We start from the raw sequence: 14,984 nt of genomic DNA, 5'->3' as shown, positions 1-14,984 counted from the left end.
ACCCCGGCCTCCCCGGTATCCTCAGTCTCAGATTCCAAAGTGCCCCAAACTCAGAACCTCTACTCACGGCTTTCAGCTGCCCTCCAATAAAAACTTCCCGCCAACAGCCTCTCCTTTTTCCCGAGCCAGGAGCATCCACCCTTCCGGGTCGGTCCGTTCAACCAATTGCAAGTAACATCTTTCTCTAATTGGTCAAGGGGTGTGGCCAGCAGCGCGTCACTGAACAAGACTATAGGTTATTGGTTGATATTGGGAGCGGGTTTAGCCAATGAGAATTAGTCTTGAAGCTGGGGTGGGGTGGCTGCGTGTTTCCGGAAGACGTGGCGGCTCTTGCCTGAGCTGTTTCCAGGCTTCATTACTCTCGACTTTGCTTCACACCCTGGCCTCCTCGAGGTGCTGTCGTCGTTGCCCTCACCGCTGCAGTCATGATCTCCTTAACGGACACCCAGAGTAAGCACCTGCCCCGGAGTCCCCGCCTCGAACCTTGTACACCCCTTGCTCGGGCTGAGTCTCGCCCACCGCCCTTCCGCCCAGGTCAATGAATGAAGCTTCGCATTGGCAGCGGCGGCCTGCGAAACTGAGTTAGGACTGCGGTGACCTGGAGGGTTGCCTTGAGGGAGAGAGGGCTGGACTTGCAGTGGCGACCTAGCCTGGGTGGAGACTGGAGACGCCTCTGTGGGGTCTGGAGACGCCGGGGCTGGGGAGGTGGAGCTTTCGCTGAGGGTCTGTCTGACACGAGGGTCGCGCCGCTCTCTCATCCCTAGTGAGATGGGCACTTTGTTCTTGCGGACAGCCAAAAGAGAAAGTTTGATGTGCAGTGTCCGCGGCCCACTCTTGACGTTTCTGCACAAGACTGATTTGGGGTTCTCTATAAGTTACTGACTGGTTGGGAGGCGGTGTTTTAAATGTCACCTATTGAAGGCTATGTTTGAAAATATGTTCACATTTAAATATTTTGAATAATCGCTTTTTGCCTCCAATGAAAGCAACCTTCCAAAAATCTCTTGAAATTGCTTCACTTTCTTACCAGCTGATGCTTCCATAATAGTAAAAATCATTTTATGTTAAAGGGTTTCTTTTATTAATATTGTATATTGTGGTTTGTGGCTTGTTTTATTATTTTAGCATCTCTCTCTGCCTACCTCAGAGTTCTCCGGGCCTATCTTATCCCTAAGGATGGCATTGCTCTCTGTTTCCTTTTCTTTCAATGTAATATTTCCACTTTCCTACCCCTTGTTGTCGATCTTAATCATTTTTATTTACATATCTACTCAACCCTATCTTTCGGTGGTCGTGATATTCTTTTTGTCTCACTTTGATTCATCAGCCATGCCTTTCATTTCTTATTCTGGTTAACTTACTTGGATTTTCAAAACTTTAAGAATTAAACAATCTGTTAAAATGAAAATAGAACTTCATATAAAATGCCCTATTTTAAACCGAAATATTAACTGGATTCAAGGCATGGCTGACTGGAACTTCACAGAGCTTCTAAGGACCTACACACAACTGCCATTCCAATCAATCTCTCTTCCTGTGGTTGGACTGGGTCTGCTCTTTGGATCCACCTGCCCTGGCCCAGGAAGGCCTTTTGGCCTCAACCTGTTCTGATTGGAGGAAATCTTTTGAGCCTCCTTTAAAAGAAAAAAAACCAAACTGTTGTGATAAAAACTAGCAACTGTATAAACACATCTTTCAGTTTACCATATGCTTTTGTATAAATCGTGTAGTGTAAATTGTTACACTTATTATAAGAGCTCTGTAAGGCAGAGAATAGTGTATCTCTTTTATAAATTAAAGGAGGCTCAAAAGAAATTCAGTGTATTGTCTTAAGGAACGTAACAGAAACAAGATGATGCCAGCTCTACTTGCTGTCTTAAAAACCTTTGTTCCTTTTACTGTACCATACTAGTATAGAAAAGACTGGATTTAAACTTTACTTGATATCGATCTTAGAATGATGCAATTCTTCCATAACAAAAAGTTTCAACAGTAGATAGATTTTATCCTTTGTATTATGCATTTTTTTGACTACCAAAAAGATATTCAGAGCCTCTTTTCTTTATGAAACACAGTGCTCCGTTCCTCTTGATTGAAACTCAGAACTAAAATTAAGTTGCCCAAGGAAATCAGCAGAATTATATAGATAAATTACTAGAATTTATTTCTAATTCTACTAATTACTCAGAGGAAGTACTAAAACTCTACATAGTTTTCCTATCTAACTGTAAAGTATTATTACTCTTCCTATCTGAGTCTATGATTATTACCTAGATAAAAATATGAATTATTTACTTTGTGCATAATTATTCTTTTCTATTGAAGATTTATTATAGGGACAAATGCATGATTTATATCCCTCCAAAAAACTAAAACAAGGAAGCTAGGTTGGAATATGGGCAGAATGGGAAGCATTCTCCTCACTTCATTAAATTGATGAGAATGATGAAATTATGCTCTTTGCTGCTATTCTGCCAAATCTTTTAGGTAGGACAGTAGATTGGAACATAAAATGATTAATGAACCAGAAGCTCTTTGGATTTCAAATGATGTTGTGTGTGTGTGTTCAACTGTAGGAATTGGCCATTATTCAAGTGATTTGCCAAGATTATTCCAGGATTCTGATTCTGGGAGAGAGTGACCCAGCAATGATCAGAGTAAATAACAATTCGTGACCGTTTTAAGGGTTTCTATAATAGCATTCCCCCCATCCAAAAAAAATAAAAACAACAAGATTTATTGACTGGGGTGGAGTGGGGCAGTTCCTTTGCTACCTCTAAATTTCTACTTTATTATGTCACATATCTTGAAATTCTACCTTTATGTCAGTTGAGTTCTTTATTCTGACATTTTCTATTTTTAAAGGTTATAGAAAGAAAGATATGCTGCTTTAAAATATTTAAAATAAGATACCAAAATGCTAACAGTTACTACCTTTGGATTTAGCATATATTTCCTTATAAAATTTCTACAATAAACTTTTTACTTTAGACAAATTCATTTTATTAGATTGCTTTTATCAGATTGTTATTTAAACACACACACACACCCCATACGGGCAAGAGGAAATTTGGTTCGGTAGTGCACAAAAGGAAGATAAATTTATTTTACTGAGTGTGATTCTGGTGGTGAGAGGGCAACTGTATGCAGGGCTTTAACAACCAGCAGGCTCATGCATAGGCATAGGGAAGAAGGGAATTCTGGGGATGAGAAAAATGTACAGTGAGGCCATTTTGAGACTTTTGGCTATTCAGATCAGGGAATACTTGGCAACATCATGCCAGTGCCAGTTTTGGCAAAGATATTAAAAAGATCTCCTGCTGGACTACACTGGATAAAATAGTAGGAATGTTTTGGTTTCCATTTTATAGTTATTCAGACTGTGGATCTTGTAGACTGCATTTGAATTCTAGCCTGACTCTGTACCACCACTGCTTGTCCCACCCACCCCACCCCCACCACCACACACATTTGCTGGCTCTTTGGTCAAGGGTAAGTCACGAATCTCTGTGAGTCCTTGGTGCCCATATGAAATGTAGGGCTGGTGCTACTTTTTTACCTCACAATTTTATTAAAGCAATTACAGTGTATTTGTATAAACATTCGTTAAATGTAAAACAATATTCAGACATTATCCTTTTTCACTGAAGTCAATTTCTAATAGTTCTACTAATATCTACTTAGTTATATTAGATAACAAATTAATATTAAACCTAAATCACCCATTCTTTTCATGTGCATATGGAATATTAATCAAAATTAAGCTAAGAGTATTTCTCAACATTTTAGATAATTGAACTCATTTACAGTATGTTCTCTGAACACAGTGGAAATAAACTAGGAAAAATGTTGAGAAAAGATAACTAGAAAATTCTCAACTACTTGTGTAATAAAATAGAATATATCTGGAAGGAAAAAAAAAAAATTGAATCACCTAAAGATGCTTCCCCCAGAAGTACAGTATACTCCGATGACCTTGAGCTTTATTTAACCAAACATACTAAACCTGAAAAAAATTCTGTGGGGAGCAGTATGGCATAATGGTTAATTACACAGATTTTGGATTCAAATAGACCAGTTCAAATGCTTAACCAGAAGTATGACTTCAGACAAACTAAGTCAATTCTCTAACGCTCAATTTCCTGCATCTCTAAAACAATGTAAAGATACTTACCTTGCAATAGCATTGAGAGGGTTAAGTTATGTAAGGTATGTAAAGTACCTCTTAATGGCTATTTCATGTAAATTCTCAATACATAGTAGCTGTATTTCCATATAATTTCCTTTCTGAACAAACATCTCAAAAATTTCTTGTAATCAGAATAATTTGCGAAAGATAGAAATTAGTCATATTCAAATAAGTCAGCAGCCAATGATTAAATCCAAACTACTAAATAGTTATTTAATGGAATTTTACTTGTTCTTATGTGCATATTCTACGAAATTATCTCTGACATCTAAACAGTTAATTTAGTAAATTCTTCTAAGACATGTAAGCATAAAAATATCAATCTCAAATTTTCAGAGGAATTCATGTCTGTGGAATATACTTACCACTGTATTTATAATCAGATACCTGAATGAATAGGACTAACTTTGGGAGAAGAAGGTAACTGGAATGGAAGGCAGTAGTTAACTGTAAATTGAGAAGGTGGAGAATGTAGAAAAATGTATATGATAAAAATTTTCAACTCATCAAAATATTTTACATAGCTTAAAATCTTTTTAAGTAGCTGTGCCCTAGATTTTAGCTTTTTGGAACTAAGGTAAAAAAAAGTTAAGTAACAGATCAGAAATCACTAATAGTGTATTTAAAATTGTGTTTCCAAAATTATGATGATTTCATTGTTTTATGCAGATAGTACTTCTAGGTTAAATAAAGATTGGTGACTATTTCCTGAAAACAAAACTAAAATGATCAGGGAGATGACTTAGTGGATCGTGCTTTCTAGCATTAATGGAAAAATGAAACTGTAATCTTAGAAAGTGATGACTCTTCTGCCTTTACATAAAGGCAATAAAATTATTAGTTTTATATATAAGATGAACATAGACTTCAAAGCTTACATTTTGTCCACCACTGTGTATGCACTTAGAACAATTATCCAGGAGTTGATCAACAATTCTTTGTTTTTTAAATGAAAGAGTAAAAACTCAGAATATTAATATTAGGTAAAACAGTGTTCTTATAAACTTTGGAAAATGATTTCAGGACTCAGACTAAATATCTGAATGGATTCATTGTTTAGATAAATTTGTAGAATAAATCCATAATAAACCATCAAGAAGTTAAAAGTGATGCCTAACTTTTTGAAACTTAACTTTTGAGGAGACAGCTACGTGATTCCCAAAATATTTCCTGTTGCCATTGTGAGAAGCAGTGTAGAAATGAAGTATATTGTATTGTACTGACCTACCATAACATTTCTAATGGGTTAAAGAAGAAATTGATTTTAAGAGGGGAAAGAAGGATCTGTAGATATTGTACATACAAATAATAGCCATATATTATGAAAGGAGATAAATAAATAGTAAAAGTAAAACCATATATTTGTCTGATGCCAGAGGTGTTCTTGAGAGAGAAAAAAATGTATAACCAAAGGTTTAGTATCCTGATTTATCTCTATTATGTTTATGTTTGTAAGAAATGCTCTGTCTCATATAGGGATTAGAAGTTTACCTTCATATTTTAAATTTCAGGGTAACACAAATATAGTGGACAATTTGGTGAGAGGATGGGAGAATAAGGTGAAGTGTTAAAGAAGTACAAATTAGTAATTGATAGTTGGGCACAGGGAGCATGGCAGAGGGAATGCAGTTAGCATTAATATGGTGACTAAATGGAGGGCCAGGGGAGGGAGGGAGCAATTGAGGGAATCATTTTATGAACATTATAAATGTCTGACCAATGTACTGTATACTTGAAACTAATTTAAATAAACAAATTTATAAAAAAAATTTTTTTCAAGGTAATTTGCTGATGTTAATTTAATTTGTTATAGATCTTAGTGACTGTCATTACAAAGTTAACCTGCAATATGTTGGGAACCTATTTCCTTATATCAACCAAAACTGAAAAATTGTCATACTTACTTTACAGGGATTTTAATGTAACTTTCATTTTTCTCAGCCTTTAACCATGTAACTTATATTGCAGAAATTGGAATGGGATTAACAGGATTTGGAGTGTTTTTCCTGTTCTTTGGAATGATTCTCTTTTTTGACAAAGCACTGTTGGCTATTGGAAATGTAAGTTTTTCAGTATGTATTTTAATTAACTTCAAAAGGAAATTTTAACTACAAATGAATTCTTGCCTGCTATTAAATTTGGGGAAAATAATTCACTATTACTCATGTAAAGAAAGATTCCTATTACATCCTATGTTTCCATCAGGAATTAAACCCATCAGCTTTTTGTTTAAATGTAACTATTTTAATGAGGTTTTTCTAATTCCATGACTCCTATGTTAAGTGTTTGATATGTGATTTACAATAGATTAAATCAAGGCTGCTTCTAAATAGAACTTCAAAATAGATGACTTGATAGCCCCCATTCTTGGTAAATTTGTTAATATGTTTTGACTTGAAACATCTAAGATTTCACACTCGGTTCAATACCATAAAGTAAAAAGATTTTTTAAAAACAATTAAAGCCTTTTAAAAATATATCTATATTAATAGGTGACTTGTTAAGAAACGTGTATATTGTTTATTTGGAATGTGTACTCTGTTGTCCATGTGTGGAGGTTGTACTAGAGTTCTAGAAATAAATAATAACTTCTAAGAGGTTAATAAAGTCCCTAAATAATTATTAAATATCTTTTAAAGTATATGTTACCATTGGGCTTTTAATTGGAAATTGGTAAATATAAAGAATAACAAAATTGTTCAAAATCGATGTTTTAATAAATAATAATATAAACAGCATTGGTATTTCAATATGAAGCTTAACCTTAGGCTTAATAAATATTTATGCGAAATAATTTTCACTAAAGAAAGCTAATGAAGAAAGGCAGGTATTGGGGAGTAAAACACGGGGAAAAGAAAGCTTTTAATAGATGACCATTTCTTGTCCAGTGTCTGAAAACATGCAAAATATATGTATTTTTGAGAATATGGCTATATTTTTATTTCTGCTGCCACCAGATATTCTGGAATAAAACTAGAATCCTTTTCCTGGCTTTGCATGGTTTCTTCTTCTATCACTTTGGCCGTATCAGCATTTCTCCCATCCATGCAGCTCCTATAGCCCGTGGTGGAGTTTTCAGAACCAGCAGTATCTTCCAGTGACATTTATGGCAGCTTCTTTCTTTTGCCTCGCCACTCATCTACTTGACCGAGCCATCTCCATCTAGCTAAACTTGGGAAAACACTGCAGGTGCAAATGTCCCTTAGTAACATCTAATTTTTCCTAATTGTTTATCTCTTTCTCCACTTAATCAAGACACAATGACTAAGAAGAGTGGAATACAATTACAACTTTCACACGCTTAGCCCACTCCTCGGTTCTGCTTCTTGGTGTGCGTTTTCTTTGGCCAGTTGCCCATGTTAAAAGCCAGATTTTCTCTTAATATTTAGCTTTGACCTTTTCAAATTTATGTAGTGTGCTTAACTACTTTTTCTATATTGCATTTTCTTTCTCTTCTAGGTTTTATTTGTGGCTGGCTTGGCTTTTGTAATTGGTTTAGAAAGAACATTCAGATTCTTTTTCCAAAAACATAAAATGAAAGCTACGGGATTTTTCCTGGGTGGTGTATTTGTAGTCCTTATTGGTTGGCCTTTGATAGGCATGATCTTCGAAATTTATGGATTCTTTCTCTTGTTCAGGTAAGGCAATCATTTAACTTTTTTCTCTTTCAGTAAGTCAGTATGTCAAGTATTTTCAGTTTAATAAAATTCATTTTGTTGGTCTTTTAAGATACTCTTAATGTTTGCTATTTTCATCAACTAAACAGTGATAGGTTGATACATAGGTAGATCTAGCATTTTACTATGTAAAACCTGATAACTATATAGTTACTGCCACTTGATAACAATTCCTTTAGTGCATATACATATTGAAAAATTTTGCACCAAATACACTATGGGAGATTTTAATCAGTTAATGTTTTCCATGTGCCAGTTCCCAAATAAATAAACAATAGTAGGCATACCATTAAGTAAGGTTGGTTTAAATATTTGTTCAAGAAATGTATATCCTTTGTATTGTATCTTCCAGGCATCATATTACCCACAGGAGACATGAAAATGAATTAAGGGCCAAATCTATTTTAGAGTTTCTCTCATTTCTGAGACATAGATAAAGATACCAATAAGATATAGTAATAACGCCAATATAGGTATATATGCAGAATATTATAGGAACATAATTAAGGAAGAAATCAAATCTTGGGAGAAGTAAAAAATGTTAACAGAAGCTCGAGGTCTCTAAATTTTAACAGGATTCTTTCTTTTTGCTTGGTTAGCAGTTGACTTTAGTAACTGAGAATGTGCAAGTTCTGAGAACTTTTTTCCCTCTCCTAGGGGCTTCTTTCCTGTGGTCATTGGCTTCATTAGAAGAGTGCCAGTCCTTGGCTCGCTCTTGAATTTACCTGGAATTAGATCAGTAAGTATCCTGTATTTAGAAACATAATTTTTAAATCATCAAAATACTCTTCGGTGCTCTTTACGTCTAGAAGTTGGAGTAATTGATACATGATTCATTGATGTTTTTTATTACGATATAACTGGTTGCATCACATAGATTGTGGTTACTTTGAATACCAGAGAAAATAATCATTGCTAAACCTATAATACCTGAAATTTTGTTTCACTGTATTCATTTTTAAAATCGTTCTCTATTTTTTAATGTAACGCAGATTAATATGCTATTCAGCCTTTCTCTTTGAGGGTTCAAGGCACTTTTCAATTGACTTTTATATGATCTCTAATTTTAGAAGCAATAATATAAAAATGGCATCATTATTGGTCATGAATATTTTCTTAGACTGTCTCATCAAATAGGTGCATTAAGACAATTGAATAAAGCATTATTATACTCGGTGTCAGATGATAAAATTCTGTTCACAGCTCTATGACTTTAAACAGTCTTGTGAAATCTGTTTTTTCAGGGTGGGCCATCAACTTTCTAAAAGTTGTTTACAGATTTTGTAGATGTTTCTAGAGAGATGGTCCACAGCATTTATTGAATTCTCAAAGAGCTAAAGGTACCACTATAAGCCTAATTTCATTTCCATCCTCAAGTCAGTTGTTGAGTCAGAACTATACAGCCCAGAACTTAGATATTTGAAGTTACCTTTCTCTCCACCTAAATATACCTTAAAATTCTAATGAATCCATAAGTACTTTTAGAGCAACTTTTAATTTCAGTGTGCCAGTCACCTTTTTATGGTTATATAAAATGTTAGAACCTAGGCTTATAGGGGTATATATTGATTTCATTTGCATTAATCACCAGACTCATACAATAGTCAGTTTATACTTAGAATGGCTTTTGAACTTACTAAACTATCTAGTTATAGAATTGTAATCATTATTTATGCCCCATATTTAAGTATTCTTCAATATTTGCATAAATGGATGCTCAACACTATAAATTATGTTTCCTATTACTGCTTAAGTAAAAATGTGACTAGTGAAATGAAAGAGTTAGATGATTACTAGATTTTGATAGTTTTATAATAACTCTGGTTACATAACTTTTAATAAATATCTCCACTATTTTGTTTCAATATTTGTTTGCATCACCCATTTGGAATGCTGAAGAAAGCCCAATTGCTTTATATTTAGGGTAGGGTAACCAAAGTAAATAACCACTTACATTTAATATGTGTTAAAATTTATATTTAATAATTATAAATTTATGCTTGCATCATTACATCTATTTTTAATGTCATTGCCACTTTCAGTCTATAGTCCAGGAACACATTTAAAGTATTTTTAGTCAATAGCTGTTGTTAATTATTGAACTTAATGGAGTTAAATCTGTTTGTTCAAAGACTACATAGGCCCCGAAGAGATCCACAGTAATGGTCAGTTGAAATATCTTATTGGGTTCATTAATGCATGAATGGCTGACATTTCAGCTTTTTAATTTTTTATTTATTTTTAATTTTTTTGTTAAGCTATCAATTTTAACTTCATTTTCTCCAATTTTTTTTTATTCATTGTGTCACATTTCTCACGTTGCACCCTTAAAGCCATATGTATAACATGTCATGCAAAAACAACTTTTAGAAAAAAAAAATTTTTTTAGACACATTTACATGTCAGAAGATGGTGGTGAGTAGTACTGAATTAATCATTGTCAGTCATATCTTAAATTTCCATGAATCTTATAAAGCTGGGGCTTTTAATCAACATTTAAAATGTTGATGTAATGTTTTATAATGCTGTAGGCTTACTTTTAATTGTCCGTTTTTCTTCTTGCAGTTTGTAGATAAAGTTGGAGAAAGCAACAATATGGTATAACAACACGCGAATTGAAGACTCATTTAAAATATTATATTATTTATAAAATCCTTTGAAGAATATTCAGCACAAAATTAAATTACATGAAATAGCTCGTAATGTTCTTTACAGAAGTTAAAAATGTATACCTACAAAGTACCAACAGCAGTTAGCAAAGAAGCAATGAAAACAGGTGATCTAAGTGATCCGAGAAGTCAGCAAGCAAACTGAAGGAGATGAAATCTATGTTACAATGCATATTGAAACTCTTGAAGGCGATTTTTATTGTTTTTCCACAATGTGCGAAACACAGCCATCTTTTGAGAACTATGGTGCCTGTTTCTTTTTATTTTGAAGGTGCAGGAGCACCCATAGGCAGTTGCTTTTTTAGAAATGTCCTCTGCAGTGGCAAAAATATTTCCAGTCACGCTGTGTCCCCGAAAGTGATGCATGAGTTAGATTGGATTATGTCATTTTAATATATTAAAAACAAGGAAAACCCAGGTTTGATGTATGAATCACTTTTTTTTTTTTGTAAACGTATGGTTAAAATAAAACTTGTGATTCTGCTGAACTTAGTATTTTAAAGCCCGATGAAAATCTGAACTAGATGTTCTCCGTTGGAATATGCAAAGGTCATTCTTTACTAGGTTTTAGTTTCTAAATTATAGCTGACTAAGCATTTCTTTGGTCAGCAACACACTCTGGAGTAACTTACTTCTTGGGAGTCTAACCTAAGACTTATCTGTATCATTCATTACATGCAGGCATTTAAACAAAACGCATTCTTGACCCTTAAGTAGTCTGTTACATAGCTTGTTTCATTGAAGTCTTTTATTTAAGATGCTAAATGATTCAAACCAAATGGATTTTCTACATCATGTTTTCTTTTTTCTTTTTTTATTTTAACCGTGGTTTATTATTGTGTTTTTCACAAACTAAAGTAACTAACTTTATTGGTAATGTACTCTAAGATGTAACATATTAAAAAGTTAAACATAGCTATTTTTAAGGGCTATTCATGTAAACTGAGTTTTCCCTTATTTTCAGCTTTTTCATAACATAAAAATCCATATGGATGATGTATGCTTCATGTGATCACTCTTCATCTTGAGTTCATGGAGGAAATATCTGAATTCACATGCTGAGGTGATTTTACTGTAATTAAACTGGTTATAGTTTCTTAAAAACACTACACTAAAAAAAATGTTTTTTTTCCCTACCATTGCTGCTTGGAAGAAACAGTAAGAAAGAGTGGTTGTTTCTTCATTAGCAGTTTTCCAGGTTGCAGCTTTTGTAGTAAATATAGGAACACATTTCAATAGCCATAGTACTATTTGTTTTATCGCTAGTGATTGCACTGACTTTTTTTAACAGTTGCAAAGCTTTTTAATGCATAAAATCATAATTGAAATTCATAATTTTTATTTACAAACATGTCTACAAAATACATTGCAGCCCATGTTAGTTTTAGTTAAATCTCTTGATGCACAGAGAACTCCCAAGCTTGCTCATTTAAAGAAGGAAAGTCTTTGGTAGATAGTCTAACGGTTCAGTCTTGTGGATTACTGTCTTTTGATGCTGGCATTTAACCATGACATAATCTGTGAAAAAAATAGATGATATTGACAAAATGAGACTACTACCTCAATAGTTCATGGAATAATAAGAGACCTAGTGTTGTATCTAATGTTATTCAAAAGAGTAATATCCTCACTTGGAGAGTGTCAAATATATACCTATTTTGGGGATTGACTTATACAAGTTGCCCTGTAAGATTCTGTTATACATATTTTTGACTGACCCATATTATTTAAAATGGCTAGCTAATTCTACCTTTTGAGCAAGAACAGAATCTGTTAATGCAAGGAACATCTGTATTATTTAACTCCTTTGTAGACATGAATTTCTATCAAAATGTTCTTTGCACTGTAACAGAGATCTCTTTTTCAACAATCTTATTATCAAGCAGAAGTGTGAAAGATTCGCTAATCTCCCGATCCTTAGTAAGACTGAGAGGCTGGAGCAGTTCTCGGTTTTAAACGAGTCTATGGTTAATCTCAAATGTGAGTTTGGGACTGCATAGCAGCATTGTATATTTCTTATTCAGGACCATTGATGAGGCGCTATTTTTAAACATATTAGTCCTCTGACTAAAAGGAGTACCATTTCTTTCAGTTTTTCTAAAAAGTATTGTTTCTTTTCCAAAATTAGCAGTCTTAGTGAAAAAACAAAAAGCATTGATTATTGCTATGAAGATGAAAGAAAAAGTCTAATTCTACTTAGCCTTAAGCGTTTCTGGCATTGTTCAAATATATTTTCTGTAACAGAAACCTATTTGGAATGTTTTTCTTTTCCCCTTATAAATTGTAATTCCTGAAATACTGCTGCTTAAAACGTCTCATAGTCAGATTATATGATCTAACAATTGAATATTGTAAATACACTTGTCTTACCTCTCAATAAAAGGGTACTTTTCTATTAATTGGTGGTTGTCTTAGTGAACTCGGGCTGCTCTAATGAAATTCCATGGACTGGCTTAAACAATAGACATTTATTACAGTTCTGGATGCAAGGAAATTCGAAATCAAAGTGCTGGCAGATTTAGTTCCTGATGAGGACCCTTTCTATGGCCTGTAGATGGCTACCTTCCCACTGGGTCCTTGCATAGTAGGTAGAGTGAGAGCAATTGAACTCTGGTCTTTCTTTGTCTTCTTCCAAAGATACTAATAGAGGGCCCCACCATCTAAACCTAATTACCTAATTACCTAATTACCCCGGTCATCTAAACCTAATTACCTCCAAAGACCCCACCTCCATCATATTGGATGTTACATCTTCGACATAAGAATTTTGGAGGGTTACAATTAAGTCCATAACATCAGTCAAATGTATATTTAGTATGAAATTCTAAAAATTATTTTAGCAATAACCCACCTTATTTTTCAAAAATTAGCCTTATGTGCAGTTTTTTAAATAAAATTGTCATCATTTTTTATTTCCAAATTATATGACTATAATAAGTAGAAATGGATTTCAGGTACACCATAAAAGTAGGCAGTGAGTTTAGAAATTAGTAGAACAATGCTTAAATATTTTTTCTCAAGATGGAAGTAATATATAATACTTAAGTATTTGTGACTTAAATAAAACTACTTAACATCTGCAGTGTTTTGCTCATAAATTCGGTAAGGCCAAAGAAAACTTGCCAAATCTACCACTTAAGGTACCCAGTAAGTGTTTGTTGAACCCAATTAAACTGCAAGTCTTGACTATTCTCTGGTAAACTAGAAATCTTGAATCTGTTATTAAATATCCGGCATATCTAACTTTGTCCTCAGAACTAGAAAGTTCCAACTTCTGCCCTTCTGCTACCTATACCCACGTAAAAGGTTAGACACAGAAGTAGCATGCCCAAATCCTGACTGACACTTTTCCATGAACTTACCTTTCTTTACCTCTCAAGACCTAATTAAAAGGTTACCTCTATCATACCTTTCTTGTCCTTCCTTGTCTTCTCACAGAACTTTCCCCTTGTTTTGTCTTTATTTGGTTATGGAAAAGAGATTCTTGAGATACATAGCCTTAAGTAAAAGGAAGGTAGTAAAGACATTGTCCAATGAATTGCCCCTAAAGCCCCTCCTATAACTAGTAGCCCTTTGGGGAAATAACTTCTTCCACTCGTTTGTGAGATAACTGGCCAATGGGGCAGACTGGCACTGGTATAGAATAAAGCTAAAGTAGGAGATTGAACGCAATGATTTCATTTACACTGTTCCAAAACCCTCTCTATTCTGTCATCAAAGAGATACTTTGGATATTTTAGTATCAATAGCCATATTTTCCAGGTAACCTTACCCAAGATAGGAGCTGTTTTCTATGTGAATACAGTAATCAATGTAAAAATACAGTCAACTAGAAAATTTCACAGAACATAAATGATGCAAGCAAAATGATCTCCATCGAATATGCCTTTTAAAAAAGGTTTAAGATCCAATTATGCCCACTGCCTGGTCATAATGTCAGCAGAATAATATTTAATGGTTTTATCCATCAACTTTTTTTATTAAATAACTTTTTTTAGCCCATCTCTAAGTTTAGACCTGTAAAAATCTTAAAATTTTGTGATTGAACAAAAACATTTCATTGGCAGTCAATGCCCTTTTAGAACAAACGCATTCTGGCATGTTACTTTTGATAAAATGACAGTATTGATAACATGTCAAAACCGTTCCCTTCACTTGTACACATTATACTGAAAATGGCAGTGTTGACGTCAAACATCTGCTTGTGAATTCATTAGCTAAACATAAACAAACCACATTCATTTACTTTTCCTTAAAATTGTAAATTCAAAACAGAGTTTTATTGGGGATTCATTCTCCTGTTCTTTAGAAAACATGTGTTTTTGGTATAGAGAAGAAAAAGGCATTTTGTTAGGTAATCTTGTAATTGGGTTCCCTAAGAATTGTTTAAATCACAAACACATGCATAATTTTATTTCTTTTATTGCTCTTTTTCAGATATTACTACAA

General features: G+C 33.8%; 2 protein-coding genes across 3 annotated transcripts in view; one reads left to right on the top strand and one right to left on the bottom strand.

The window, feature by feature from the left end:
* The window catches only part of RECQL (RecQ like helicase), a 33,531-nt gene extending 33,313 nt beyond the window's left edge, over positions 1–218 (bottom strand). Inside the window, exon 1 of one of the 2 annotated variants that reach the window (XM_039882536.1) lies at positions 68–218. The gene's annotated coding sequence lies outside the window, so the exon portion shown is untranslated. The remainder of the gene's footprint in view (positions 1–67) is intronic. The other variant, XM_039882535.1, reaches the window with a different exon arrangement.
* A 66-nt stretch (positions 219–284) lies between these two features.
* GOLT1B (golgi transport 1B) lies at positions 285–12,934 on the top strand. Its single transcript, XM_039882541.1, has 5 exons — positions 285–450; positions 6,158–6,249; positions 7,649–7,827; positions 8,524–8,605; positions 10,432–12,934. Exons 1-5 carry the CDS (start codon positions 426–428, stop codon positions 10,468–10,470), a joined length of 417 nt encoding a protein of 138 aa, XP_039738475.1. The 5' UTR covers positions 285–425; the 3' UTR covers positions 10,471–12,934.
* Positions 12,935–14,984: the final 2,050 nt, after the last annotated feature.

This window comes from Pteropus medius, unplaced genomic scaffold (genome assembly GCF_902729225.1).
Source record: "Pteropus medius unplaced genomic scaffold, Ma_sr-lr_union100, whole genome shotgun sequence".
Lineage (NCBI taxonomy): Eukaryota > Metazoa > Chordata > Mammalia > Chiroptera > Pteropodidae > Pteropus > Pteropus medius.
This window is presented reverse-complemented; position numbering and strand designations above follow the sequence as displayed.

Coding starts and splice junctions, on each gene's coding strand:
- GOLT1B (XM_039882541.1), top strand. CDS start 426: ATGATCTCCTTAACGGACACCCAGA. Junction 451..6,157: donor CTCCTTAACGGACACCCAGA/GTAAGCACCTGC, acceptor CTTATATTGCAG/AAATTGGAATGGGATTAACA. Junction 6,250..7,648: donor CACTGTTGGCTATTGGAAAT/GTAAGTTTTTCA, acceptor TTTCTCTTCTAG/GTTTTATTTGTGGCTGGCTT.